Source organism: Temnothorax nylanderi, unplaced genomic scaffold (assembly GCF_030848795.1).
Source record: "Temnothorax nylanderi isolate EJ_2023f unplaced genomic scaffold, tnyl_v1.0 TNYL_tig0768_pilon, whole genome shotgun sequence".
NCBI classification, from domain to species: domain Eukaryota; kingdom Metazoa; phylum Arthropoda; class Insecta; order Hymenoptera; family Formicidae; genus Temnothorax; species Temnothorax nylanderi.
Window position 1 is genome coordinate 35,617 of NW_027249830.1, and position 12,696 is coordinate 48,312.

Below are 12,696 nucleotides of genomic sequence, written 5' to 3' on the forward strand. Positions count from 1 at the left end.
GACGTTGTCGGATCCGCATCCGTCTTCTCGAGGGTACATTCCTGGTCGGCGTATACGACATATGGAAGTCGTTCCTTCCTGCTGTGATTCTTAAAGGCCAACCACTTGTCGTTATCACTCGGTAACTTGATCGCGCAGTCGTTCATCTGCTGACAGTCGACGGTGTGGGCTTCCAATTTCTCGCTCGTGTAGAAATAATGTAAACAGCTGCAAAAAGAAAAACACAATTTTTGTAAATTATTAAATAAAAATAAAATATTCTATAATTTTTATTAAAAGAAGTATAGGTACTCACCGATCGCAAAAGTATTTCCGACCACGGTGCCTGCTCAATTGCGTGCTCACGAGGCGGGATAGATTTTTTATCCACGCGAAATGTCCCACGTTGTCGTCTCGCGGGTCCTGCGCGTACAGCAGATTTACGTGCTTTTCTCTCTTCCGGTCGGTGAGCCGTATCGGGAGAACGGTTGGCGTCTTCTCTCCCTCGATGGTATACACATTGACGGATATATCGTTGCGTTGTTCAAACTGTTTAATCTGTTTCAAAGTCATTGGAAACTCAATGTCTTGTAATTTTAATATTTTTGCGTAATGAGGGTACGAGGATTCCCGATATGTATGATCCTTGGCAGGATACAGCGCGGCGACCACTGACCACGCGAAGCACGCATTGTCCATAGATTGCACGTTAATCACAGCTTTTTTCGATTTAATTTCTTGGGGTAAATTGATGTAACATCCCGCGCGCAAAGGATTGTACTTGTTCACGTTCACTGTTAAATTGAGTATACGCGATAACGCCCACCCGCTGTCGCGTTCCTGAAACTCCTCGAGTTTCGCTAATGTGGGCTCGATAACGTGTAGCTTGTACCACTCGCGCAGATTGGACCGATCGGACGAACGAAAGAGTTCACTGTTTCTCGTGTTGATACTTTTGTTCGCACGTTTCTCACCCGTCACAAACTCGCCGTTGAACACAGTGTTTATCTTTATACTTGCGTGTCTTTGCATAACGTTTTGCACATGATCGAGCACGATGACCTCAGCATCTTCGAGAAATTTTTACGGTTCGATGTAATTGGTATTTATCACTGCACCGGTCAATACACGGCTTTCGAACGCGGCATCGATCTCTCGCCAGACGAGTCTTTCCACGTTTTCGTTACCGCTACTACTGCCCGCCGCGTACTCACCACCGATATGTACGAACCGTCTCTGTAATAGAGTCTTCACACCTTCGAGTCGCGCGATTCTTGCCACTAAAGATTGTCTGTGTCCCGGATTGTCTGTTTCGCGGATTGAGAGCCGCGGACGCTTGGCACGACAGTCTTCTTCGAGCTGCTCGATAAACTCCTCGCATCGCTGTGCCCATGCTAAATATTCGCTCAAGGTAGCGATTTGGTTGGATCCTTCCAACAAGTCGCGTTCCGTTTTATCGGGATGTTCCATGTTTTTTTAATACTGTCTTTTTCACACTATTTTTTAGATCACGTCGCATTCTTCGATGGAGCACTTGCACGTGACTCGCTTACACGTTGGACAACGTCGACAGAAATATAGAATGGAATAATGTTTAAGCATAAGATTATAAAGACTGAAGAAGGGGACATCAAAGTGCCAATCATTAAAATCATTAAGTTCACGGTCAAGAGCTCTTTGAATCGATGTATGATTAGGACCTATTATCTTATTAAAGATATGTAAAATTGATCTCTGTCTGTTCATGTTTTTCATCACCGCTAATTCAACGTATTTCTCAATACTTGTGCGAATTTGAATGAGCATAGTATCAGTGAGCATGAGCATATCAGTAATAACTTTATTCGCCCAATAGCGATACTCCTGATACTCCGAATCAAAGTCAGGTTTAAAGTAAAAATCATAAAAATAAGAATTATCACGAGCTTCACGAGCTTCACGTTCTTTTGCCTCGTCCCGCAGCCGCCGATACAATTTCCGTCTCACGTTATCCGAATCCCATTCATGAGGATGCTCGGTTTCGATAACGATTCCTTGTCTGACCATGCGTTCACTGGTTCCGCGTATACCGAGTTCGCGATCGCGAAGAAACTGCACCGGTGATGTCACATCCGTCAATTTCACTCCTCGATCTTCTTCACGCAGAACATTGGCGACATCGTTTATTAAATCATCGTCAGATTTCTCTTCTTCACTTGGCCATTCCATGTTGCGCACATTTATTATGTCTCACTCGCGATAATGTTTTTTGATCAATTCTTGCAAATTGGGCACATTTTGCATGGATATATTTGGAACAATGGAGTGCGACAATCTCCGCAAAATCGGCCGTTCATTGCGTTGTACGGCTTGCTAACATGCTCTCGATATTCACGTATGTGCTCACCAGTATCTGGTACAGTGATCATACACGAATAACACAGTTTATCCGAACCGTATCTAAAATAAAAATAAATCGCGCAACACTTCGTATGTCCATCCACCGCTAAAAATTCGGGACGCGGCACTAATTTATTGACGACTTCTTTATGATCGTCGTCTTCATCACTGAAATAATCACTGTCGTCCGTTAACGCGTGATCCTCGTCTACATCCATATCGAAATTATTGTCCATCTCGTGTGCAAATTGGGCACATATTACGTGGAAATATCATGTACAATGTTTCATGACATCTTGAACAACACCGGGTATCCATCATTCCGCGAAACTCAACGAAGTGTTTTCGACGAGCGTACATGTAATCGCCAAGGTCCGATAGAACATCCATGCACGGAGCACATAGTGCAAGTGCACCACCCGTTGAATAATAAAAATATATTACGCAACGTTTCCCACGTAAATTTTGTGCAACGATTTCCCAAGGCAGCACCATTCTATCGACGACTTCTTCATGATCGTCGTCTTCATCACTGAAATAGTCACTGTCGTCCGTTAACGCGCGATCCTCGTCTACATCCATATCGAAATTATTGTCATCTTCTTTATCGTGAAAAATATTCCTCTGTATTGAATACTCGGCACAAAAAATGCAAAATAACCGCTATACTTTTTTCCAATCGATGTACCGACGCGTAGACTTTCAAATCACAGACTGTGATTTTGACTCGCTTCATTCTTCCTTATATACTTTTTCTATTGCCTTTTCCTCTGGTTTCAACTAGAGCATCGCGTATCGTTTCTTCTGTTTTAGTGCATGGTGTGCATACACTGCAGAGAAACAATATCACCCATAGAAATTGAGTCGCGTTGCTGCGCGAGACGGTTAAGTCGCCTAAAATTTATGGTCGAGTATCTACGTCGACCATCGATGCTCGACCATCTGCAGTGCGAAATGATATTCGTTTATAAATTCTGTCATCGACGTTCGTCGATACCCAGAGAAATTGAGTCGCGTTGCTGCGCTTATGCCGTCTAGTGTTTATAAAATCTAGCTGCCTGTCATCGGCGCTCGCCTTTGTAACGCGCGACGCCATAACCGAATGGCGCCGCGAAACCCCGATAAGCGACTCTTCCTAGAAAGAAAAATAAAGAGGAGAGACCGCGACGGTTAAGTCGCCTAAAATTTTTGATCGAGTACCTACGTCGACCATCGATGCTCGACCATCTGCAGTGCGAGATGATATTCGTTTATAAATTCTGTCATCAACGTTCGTCGATAGCCATAGAAATTGAGTCGCGTTGCTGCGCTTATGCCGTCTAGTGTTTATAAAATCTAGCTGCCTGTCATCGGCGCTCGCCTTTGTAACGCGCGACGCCATAACCGAATGGCGCCGCGAAACCCCGATAAGCGGCTCTTCCTACGAAGAAAGGTGAAAAGGACCGCGGCGTCACGCTAGTCGCAGGTCATAAATTATAGCCGCCTGCCATAGGCGCTCGCTCGCATCTGAGGTGTGAAATGACATCTGTTTATAAATACTATCGGCCGAACATCGACGCGAGGCGACATTTGTTTATCGAACATGCCCCAACGCGCTCGCCTGATCCCCCTCCCCCCCTTTCCTAGGACCTCCGCGATCTCGAGGTCCCCCCCCCCCCGCGAACCCTATGCTGGGAACGCAGGGGGTCGATTCTGTAATTTAAGTGAGATCGTTCACTTTTCGCACTTTCATCTCACGTGAGTTTGTTCGTGCGATTCTGTAATGTCAAAGTGAAAATACGAACTCACTAGATTTTCTAATGTGATACTGTGATAATGTGAGAGAAAACAGACCGCGTATCTAAAATAAAAAGTATCACGCCATTATTGCAATAATTTTTTTTTAACGAAAATGAATGTGACGGAGAAACAGAAACAAATACTAATTAATTTTATGCGGTCTCATCCCGATTTTGGAAGAGGTAGATTACGATATAACCGCGAAAATAAAAAAAGAATAGTAAGGTTAAATTTTTAAGGTTAGATTTTTAAGGTTAGATTAGTAAATATTCTTACTAATAGTAAGAATATTTATATTCTATAATAATATAAATTATTTTATTATGACATAAATATTATTTTTAAAAACGTAAAATAATAGAAATAATAAATTGTAAATAAAAATTATAAGTAAATATGTGCATATTTTTTTATAGGATGAATTATGGGAGGAAGTAACATCAGCTCTCAATTGTGCAGGCTGTGGTCCTCAAAAGCTGCCAAAAGAATGGGCAAAGGTAAATATATATACGTTAAATAAATACCAATTTAAATTGTTAGTTACTATTTTATATAATACTATCTTATTTTACATAACACTAATAGCAAGATTATTCTTTTTTTGTTACAGACATGGCGTGATTGGAAATCAAATTTGTTAAAAAGAGTAGCCACATATAAAAGTTACTCAGCAGGCACTGGAGGAGGACCACCAAAGACTTTAGATACTAGCCCCTCCGAAGACGATTTATTAGAGTTTTTAACACCTGAAGCCAGTGGAATGTCTGATATTCCTGAAGGAGGAGCTATTGGTGATAATAACGTCACTTCTACTTACTCGACCGCTCGAAAAACTTTGACGTCACAGAATCTGCAGGATTCTCCTATCTGCCAAACCAAAGAGTTCTTAACCTCGCAGAGTTCGCAGATCAAGAAAACTTCATGCTTCCAAAGATCTCAAGATATGACTTCCTCCTTGCATCTCAATGCTGAAGTAATATATTGTTTTACTGTAGAGTTTTAAAATCATTATTATATACTATAGAGTTTTAATATTAATTTTATCTTACAAATTTTAGGAAAATCTCTTCGATAGTGACGTAATAAATGTTGATGATACAGAGAATCTTCCAATAAATGTAAGTGCGATGATAATATGTTTCTTTTCTTCACGATGTATCTATTTCTTGCAAAGTAGTATATAAAAATATTTTATTCTGTTTCAGATATCTTCTAATGTACTCGCTTCTATAGGAAATATACAGATTCCAAAAAAAGTACATTGCCAGAGCTCCAGTACAATATCAAAAAACAAGAGATATTCTGATGACAGAGGTAATGAAAATTAATTACTATAATGACCATTCCTTTCTTATGTGATATATCAACACTATTTTATTTTATTTAATCTTTTGACATATATTATTGAAGAAAACTAATATTAATCATAATATTGAATGTTTTAGATATCGGTAACAAGAAAATAAAACAGAACTGGCAAACCACCAAAGAAACCTCGCAGAGTTCGCAGATCCAAAAAACTTCATGCTTCCAAAGACCTCAAGATACGACTTCCTTCTTGCAACCCGATGCTGAAGTAATATTGTTTTACAATAGTTTAATTATTATTAATAGAGAGTTTTAATATTGTGTTATCTTATAAATTTCAGGAAAATCTCTTTGACAATGACATAATGAATGATGATACAGATAATCTTTCAATAAATGTAAGTGCAATGATAATATATGATGTTTCTTTTCTTCACGCTATATCTATTTCTTGCAAAGTATATAAAGGTATTTTGTTCTGTTTCAGATATCCTCCAATGTACTTGCTTCTACAGAAAATGTACAGATTCCAAAACAAGTACATTGCCAAAGCTCCAGTACAATATCAAAAAACAAGAGATATTCTGATGACAGAGGTAATGAAAATTAATTACTATTGACGATTCATCTCTTGTATGATATATTAACACTATTTTATTTTATTTTATCTTTCGATGTCTATTATTGAGAAAAATTTATATTAATTATATTTAATTTGTAGATACCGGTAACAAGAAAACGAAGCAGAATGTTAAACAATTATTCGAACAGCACACCGCGGATTACTGCAGTATTCAGAACCGAACGTTACAATTAAAAGAGGAAAAATTGACTGTAGCAAAAGAAGAGTTAGAATTAAAAAAACAAACTTACCAAGAACGCAACGAACTCCTAACATCGTTGATTGAAAAGGTAGATGAATTAACAAATGCAATTCGATCCATTGCTCCACAATATTTGGAATAAAATAAGGAGAACGAAGTATACTGATGAGAGCTTTGCATGGGAGAGTTTCATGTCTTTCATAAATATTAAGAGAATTGGTACAATTATTGTTTTAATTAGTTTTTATTTTACAATTAATTATTTTGCAGTTCAAAATAGATTTTCTATGGGAGAGTTTTATTTTTCATAAGTACCAAGAGAATTGGTGCAATTATTTTGTTAATTAGTTTTTATTTTACAATTAGCTATTTTGCAGTTCAAAATAGATTTTCTATGGGAGTTTTGTTTTTCATAAGTATTAAGAGAATTGGTGCAATTTTTTTGTTAATTAATTGTCATTTTAAGTTGTATAATTATATTATTTTTGGGTAATATTATTAGTAATTGCTTTGTCACTCTCCATTATATAGATGATTTAGAAAATTATTTTACTATTAATTATATAAAATTACTTATAATTACAAAATTAGTTATTATAAAATTAATTATTTCATTTTTGCAAATTTAATTTCCAAAATCTTGATTAATGTGTGACCTGTTTAGATATTAAAATTTACAAATAAAGTACACTGTATTTTTTATGTAAATAAACATAAATATATTACATATTTATCATACAGTTGTTTACAAATAAAATAATATACTTTCTCATTCCCTACTCATTCACTATTAAAATAATATACGTTCGATATACATCCGAATTTACGTAAAATATTGTACAGATTTGTCGGACAATTCAATGATATGTTTGTTACAAAAATTTTTTTAAAGCACCTTTAAATTACTGATAAATACAATAAATCTATAAAAATACTAGTAATATAACATCGAATTAAGATTAATTAATTAGTAAAATACCATTGAATCACTCGAGTTTGGGTTTGTTCTCCAGTTTCTTCGGCAATATTACATGGTATCGGTGGTTCAATATCTATTTCATCCAGATATCTTTCATCGTTTGGAATTCTCCATCTAATTGCCATGTTGTGTAGAATGCAGCAAGCATTTACAATGAGAGCTATATAACAAAATATTTTATCAATATATACAGATTGCAAAAAATAGTAAAATTATAAATTAGTGACCTTAAACTAACATATAAAATAATGTAAAAGCAAAATAAAACTTAATCATAAACTTAATCATGGCTACTTTCGTGACAGATCAAAATGATTCAGATTAAAATGATTCGTGCGCTATAATTGTTCAAAATGAAATTTCACATTTGACCAATCATAACTACGGATTATTTTAATCTAGATCATTTTGATTCTGTTGCGAAAGCAGCTAAAAATATTAAAAGAAAGTTATAAAGAAAATTATAAAATAAATTAAAAAGTGAAATTACCAGCAAATTGTGGAGAATAATGTAAAGCTCGTTCCTTTCTTAAGCAACGCCAGCGACCTTTTAGAATGCCGAAACATCGCTCTATAGTCACACGAGTCCGGACATGATGATCTGTATACCTTGCGCCTGGAGTTCCTTCTACTTGATTCAATTTTGGCGTCAGTAAAAAAGGTAGAAGAGGGTATGCAGAATCACCTAAAATACATACAAATGTTAGTCTTTAACCAAAGCTAAGATTTTTGTTTGATAGATGCATAATTAAAGAAAATTATAAGTACTATTAAAGAAGTTCAGTAAAGCATGAACATAATTAAATATAATTCTTTTTATTGATATTATTACTGGACAATATAATTATTTACCTAGAAGCCAGGAATTTGTTTCACCTTCTCTGTGCCTTTGCTCTAAATGAGCAAATACTCTTGATGATCGGAGCACTCGGGCATCGTGTGTTCGGCCACCATGAGCACTATTTACGGCTAGAATTTCGCAGTTGGAATCACAAATCTGAAATCACATTCATTATTTAGTACATACATATATTCCAGCATTACAAATTATATTTATATACTTACAACTAATACATTTAACGAATGGTATAACTTTCGATTGATAAATAGATATTCCCTTTCAATTTCTGGTGGAAAAATGGCAACGTGTGTTCCATCTATTGCTCCGATAACTCCTGGAAAACCGCCGTTTCTGAAAAATCTGAAAAAAATATTAGATTAACAAAATATTTTTATCTTTAAAAATCTAACTTATATTGAATATTATATAAAATAAAATAAAATATAATATAAAAACTGACTAGAAATTTAGATTTATTCGATCTGCATTCTACGTACATACATAAATCATATAATTATTAATTATTACCCTTGTTTGATTCTTTGAATTCTATCAGCGGTTACTGGAAAACAAATCCAATCGTCAATAATACAATTCAATGCATTGACAGTCGCATGAAGGGAACGGCTCAATGACGTTTGAGACATACACGTAAAGAAATCTTGGCCTGTTCTTCTCTGATAGGATCCTGATGCGAAGAAGTTTAATGATGCTAGTATCTACATAAAATAACAAGAATTGAATCAAGAAAGTTAAAAAAATCATTAGGAATTTAATAACTTTACACAAATAGAAAATTCAAAATATATTGTACCTGTAATTCATGAGATATTGCAGTTTTCCGTGATATTTGTGGCATAAATGGCACCAATAGTGTAATGAGCATACGACTTGCATCTTTTGTCAGTCTAAAACATAAAATGTAATCACGCGCTGCAATATAAAACTTTGTTACTACTAAAAGACTTTAAATATGAAAATTTACCTGTACAGTTTACGAAACTGGCTATCAGACACTGAAAAAGGATTTAATGCATCTCTGAGTAACATTCGTGTAACCCTCATAATCTGATTGCGTTCAAAAGCCTCTTCGTCATTCTCTTCCTCAAGTATTAAAGCAGCCACCATGAATATTTCCATTTTTCTTACTTTTTCGGGCTTTATTATTTGTGCGACACTTAAGGTGATGCTGGAGCCGTCTGTTTTACCGGCATTTTTTTGTCGAAACGTAGCGTCGTTAATATTTGACAGAATTAAAAATCCTTCTCCAGAATTGCAGTACATACATTAATGATTCAGGGGAACTCCGATTTTATATAGAAAACGAAAAAAAATTACGAAAGTACAGATTTCCTTATCTACTTTTATCCCAATATGGCGTCTCGAGTTGCGACGAGCTGTCAGCTCGTCACAAGATGTATTTCATATAAGAGATATACCATTGGTACGAACGCGAAAACAAGTTCCCCTGAATTGTACAACAATAAAAACATCGATAAACCCCCCAAATCAAGATTTGGAAGCATAATATAAAAGTATAATTTCGATGTGTATATCGTGCGTATGTGTGCGTGCAATGTAGCGTGCTATCCTTGTCTATATCTTTGTCTATACAAGGACAGATATAGTCGGTGAGCACTTCTTTATCGACGCTGATCGAGTTCGCCTGCGGCTCCAGCATCCCCTTAACCTTCCTTAAACATAGAATCTGTCAAATCTGTGGTCTCCACGCGTCTCTCGCTCTATTTTTCAGCTTCTCTCTCTCGGATTTCATCATTCGACAAGAAATTTCTTGCCGAACAAACTCCCGTGAGATGGCACGCATTTTCATCATAGTAAAAGTTACTGAATCGCGCGAGCTGTTCACTTTTAGTATTTTCACTATATTTGAGTTAGAGAATCGATGCCCAGGTCCCCCCCCGCAGACCCCTCGGCCGGACCGCGGCGCTAGAGTTCCCCCCCCCCGCCCCGCTCCCCCCTCGAGCACCCCGGCCTAGAAGTCTTACTATCTCCCTACTCACAAGAATCCGGAAATTTGGCACAAGCTTTACTCGCGATAATAGCTGAGAAATGGCATATACAATTTAACACAATGAGGGCCGGTACCTTTTTTTTAATCTAGTCATAAAAGAATCGCGACTTCCTATCATAACAGAAGCATTATCGGAAGCCATTCCTACAATATTCGAAATCGGTACCTCTTTACTTTTAAAGCAATGTTTAAACGCAGAATAAAGTTTTTCTGCGGAACAATCTGTAGTATCTAAAGAAAGTAATTCTAATAATTCTGTAACAACTTTTTTACTTTTTACTGAAAAATATTTAACTAAAATACAAAGCATCTTATCATTTGCGATTGTTTGAAATGTAATGCGAATAAGCAGTGTAAATGAAATTAAGGCGAACGAGCAACAGGGATTTAGTTATCTCAGTATATTTTACAAAAGCTCCTCCTGATGAGCAAAGACACAATAAAGTATGACATAAATAGAGATTCACATATATGGCAAACACATAAAATAATAGCACATTTGAACTTAAAGTAAAAGAATAATAAGGTTTACATCCTATAAATAAGAGAATGTTGAGCAGATTATATAAATGTTGGAAGTAATTATTACAAGTAATATGTTCTTTGCGAAACTGTACGTATCGCTATTGTAAATTGCAAACGCTATGACGTCACTATAAAGGAAATCTTTAAGAGACAAAGACAAGAATATTAAAGTATGGAATCGAATAATGCGCAACGCAATGCAGAAGCTTATTAAATGAATAATTCTTAATATAACGCAAAATAATACTTTACGGCAGGTAATGCCTTATTTGATTGTCTTTACTGATTGCTATATGAACGCGAGTGACTCGCGTGACGGACAGAACAATGCAGTATCAAATATCAAAGTTCTTATAACGCACCGCAATAAACAAAGAATCTCCGAAATTAAGATTACACAAAGACGCGCAGCTAGTTAAACACAGAGCGGAATTGAAAGAAATATTTAACGCGGGTACGCGTGGTGTAAGCCGATACTCGGCTTCTTAATCTTGAGATCTCTAATGCTATAGCGGCTATCGAAGGACAGCGTTATCCGATGTATCGGAAGGGCTTGAACAAGCCCGCAATTGCGTGGTTCACGCTTATCCGAGAGGTCGGAATGAGAATAAAGACAGAGTACTTAACGTGGGTGTTCACAGCTCGATATTCTCAGGTTACGTTTATAAGGGATGTAATCCTTTTCCAAATCCACGTAACTCGTCCTTCTCATTATATACGGAAGTAATGCGTCTTCCGTGTTTCGGCAGGAATGATCTCGCTCTCGTTTTCTCCTTTTGCGTGGTACGCACGGCAATTACACGCATGCAGCGTTCACTCAGGTCGTGATCTCGAGTATTGTAACACACGTGGTAACACGTGCAAGAAGCCGGTGTCTCGAAAGTAATTAAGGAAATTACTTAGTTTGATATAACACGTTCCGAATTGAATATCTTTACTTTTCTGAGGAATCACGACTTGCAATACTCAATAATACAAACGAACAAGCGAATTCAGGGAAAGACCGAACGTGCTTTCGGTACGACGGACCTCAAGCCAATGACGCAAAACGCGGCCCGACACGTATCGTCGCGTCGCAAGCGCGGACCGGTAAGAACCAAAAAGCGATCGGCAGCGCGCCCCTTGCTTCCGGCGCCGCGATCGCGTCGCTGTCGCTGTTACCAGCGAGGCGATACTTTTAATAACGCGCCTAATTTGAACAGCGATAGTTGTGCTTTCGTCAAGTAAAATGGAAAATTTGATATTTAATAAATTATTAATAATTCTTTCGGTTTCGCGTTTTCCTAAGACATTTTTAATAATTTGCGTACACTTTCTCCGCGACAATGTAAAATTTTTGGCTATCTGTGAATCTGAAAAACTGTTTTTTAGCACAGGGACCATGTCTTTCATGATTTCAAATGCTATATTATGTGTCGCGTAAAAAGCAGCTAATCTTATCTCGACTATTTTTACTTTATTAGCATAGTCCACAAATAAATTATTAATATGTAGCACAGGCAATAAAGCAGATGGGTTGACATTACGACTCTTAGTATGTTTCTGACTTGTCGAATGTTTTATTAATTCTGATTTGCCGGCTAATAAAACAAAATTACAAGCCGTGCAGACAGCTTTTCCATCGTCTTCGTGCGATTTCAACCAATTTTTAAAAATATCCATACCTAACCAGGCTTGTTGAAATATTTTATTATTTAATTTCCTCTTCTTCTCCTCGATGCCACTTGATGTCGAAGGCTGTTGGAGATCCATTTTCTTCTTATTGCACTTGTTTTACCACAGCTGCACTTAACTTAAAGACATTTAACTTTAAAACACTTAACACTACTCACACACTACTACATATCACTACTACATACCACCCTAGGGGAAAAGATTCATGATTGACCCCCAGGGTCCCCAACACTGCGCCTAGATCCGAGATCCGTCATTGGAAATGGCTGTTACGCCACTTCACGCATGCGCGTAATGGCTCCCGTCTGAGAGAAATTCCCACGATCCCCCATCACTGCATCCATGACTCTTGATAGAACATCTCGTTCAATAAACA

General features: G+C 37.0%; 2 protein-coding genes and 1 pseudogene across 2 annotated transcripts; 1 reads left to right on the plus strand and 2 right to left on the minus strand.

Annotated features, from left to right (window-relative positions):
• Positions 1 to 212: 212 nt before the first annotated feature.
• On the minus strand, positions 213 to 1,449 carry LOC139785277 (uncharacterized; annotated as a pseudogene).
• A 2,817-nt stretch (positions 1,450 to 4,266) lies between these two features.
• On the plus strand, positions 4,267 to 6,718 carry LOC139785280 (uncharacterized). Its single transcript, XM_071724456.1, has 9 exons — positions 4,267 to 4,357; positions 4,554 to 4,634; positions 4,748 to 5,110; positions 5,196 to 5,255; positions 5,343 to 5,451; positions 5,583 to 5,713; positions 5,787 to 5,843; positions 5,933 to 6,041; positions 6,167 to 6,718. Exons 1-9 carry the CDS (start codon positions 4,292 to 4,294, stop codon positions 6,409 to 6,411), a joined length of 1,221 nt encoding a protein of 406 aa, XP_071580557.1. The 5' UTR covers positions 4,267 to 4,291; the 3' UTR covers positions 6,412 to 6,718.
• Positions 6,719 to 7,222: 504 nt separating this feature from the next.
• On the minus strand, positions 7,223 to 9,026 carry LOC139785279 (putative nuclease HARBI1). The gene is made up of 6 exons (XM_071724454.1): positions 8,904 to 9,026; positions 8,618 to 8,808; positions 8,314 to 8,449; positions 8,101 to 8,245; positions 7,739 to 7,933; positions 7,223 to 7,408 (listed from the first exon to the last, which is right to left on the minus strand). Exons 1-6 carry the CDS (start codon positions 8,973 to 8,975, stop codon positions 7,233 to 7,235), a joined length of 915 nt encoding a protein of 304 aa, XP_071580555.1. The 5' UTR covers positions 8,976 to 9,026; the 3' UTR covers positions 7,223 to 7,232.
• Positions 9,027 to 12,696: the final 3,670 nt, after the last annotated feature.

Coding starts and splice junctions, on each gene's coding strand:
- LOC139785280 (XM_071724456.1), top strand. CDS start 4,292: ATGCGGTCTCATCCCGATTTTGGAAGAGGTAGATTACGATATAACCGC. Junction 4,358..4,553: donor GCGAAAATAAAAAAAGAATA/GTAAGGTTAAAT, acceptor ATTTTTTTATAG/GATGAATTATGGGAGGAAGT. Junction 5,452..5,582: donor GAGATATTCTGATGACAGAG/GTAATGAAAATT, acceptor TGAATGTTTTAG/ATATCGGTAACAAGAAAATA.
- LOC139785279 (XM_071724454.1), bottom strand. CDS start 8,975: ATGCTCATTACACTATTGGTGCCATTTATGCCACAAATATCACGGAAA. Junction 8,809..8,903: donor CAATATCTCATGAATTACAG/GTACAATATATT, acceptor TATTTTATGTAG/ATACTAGCATCATTAAACTT. Junction 8,450..8,617: donor ATTCAAAGAATCAAACAAGG/GTAATAATTAAT, acceptor TATTTTTTTCAG/ATTTTTCAGAAACGGCGGTT.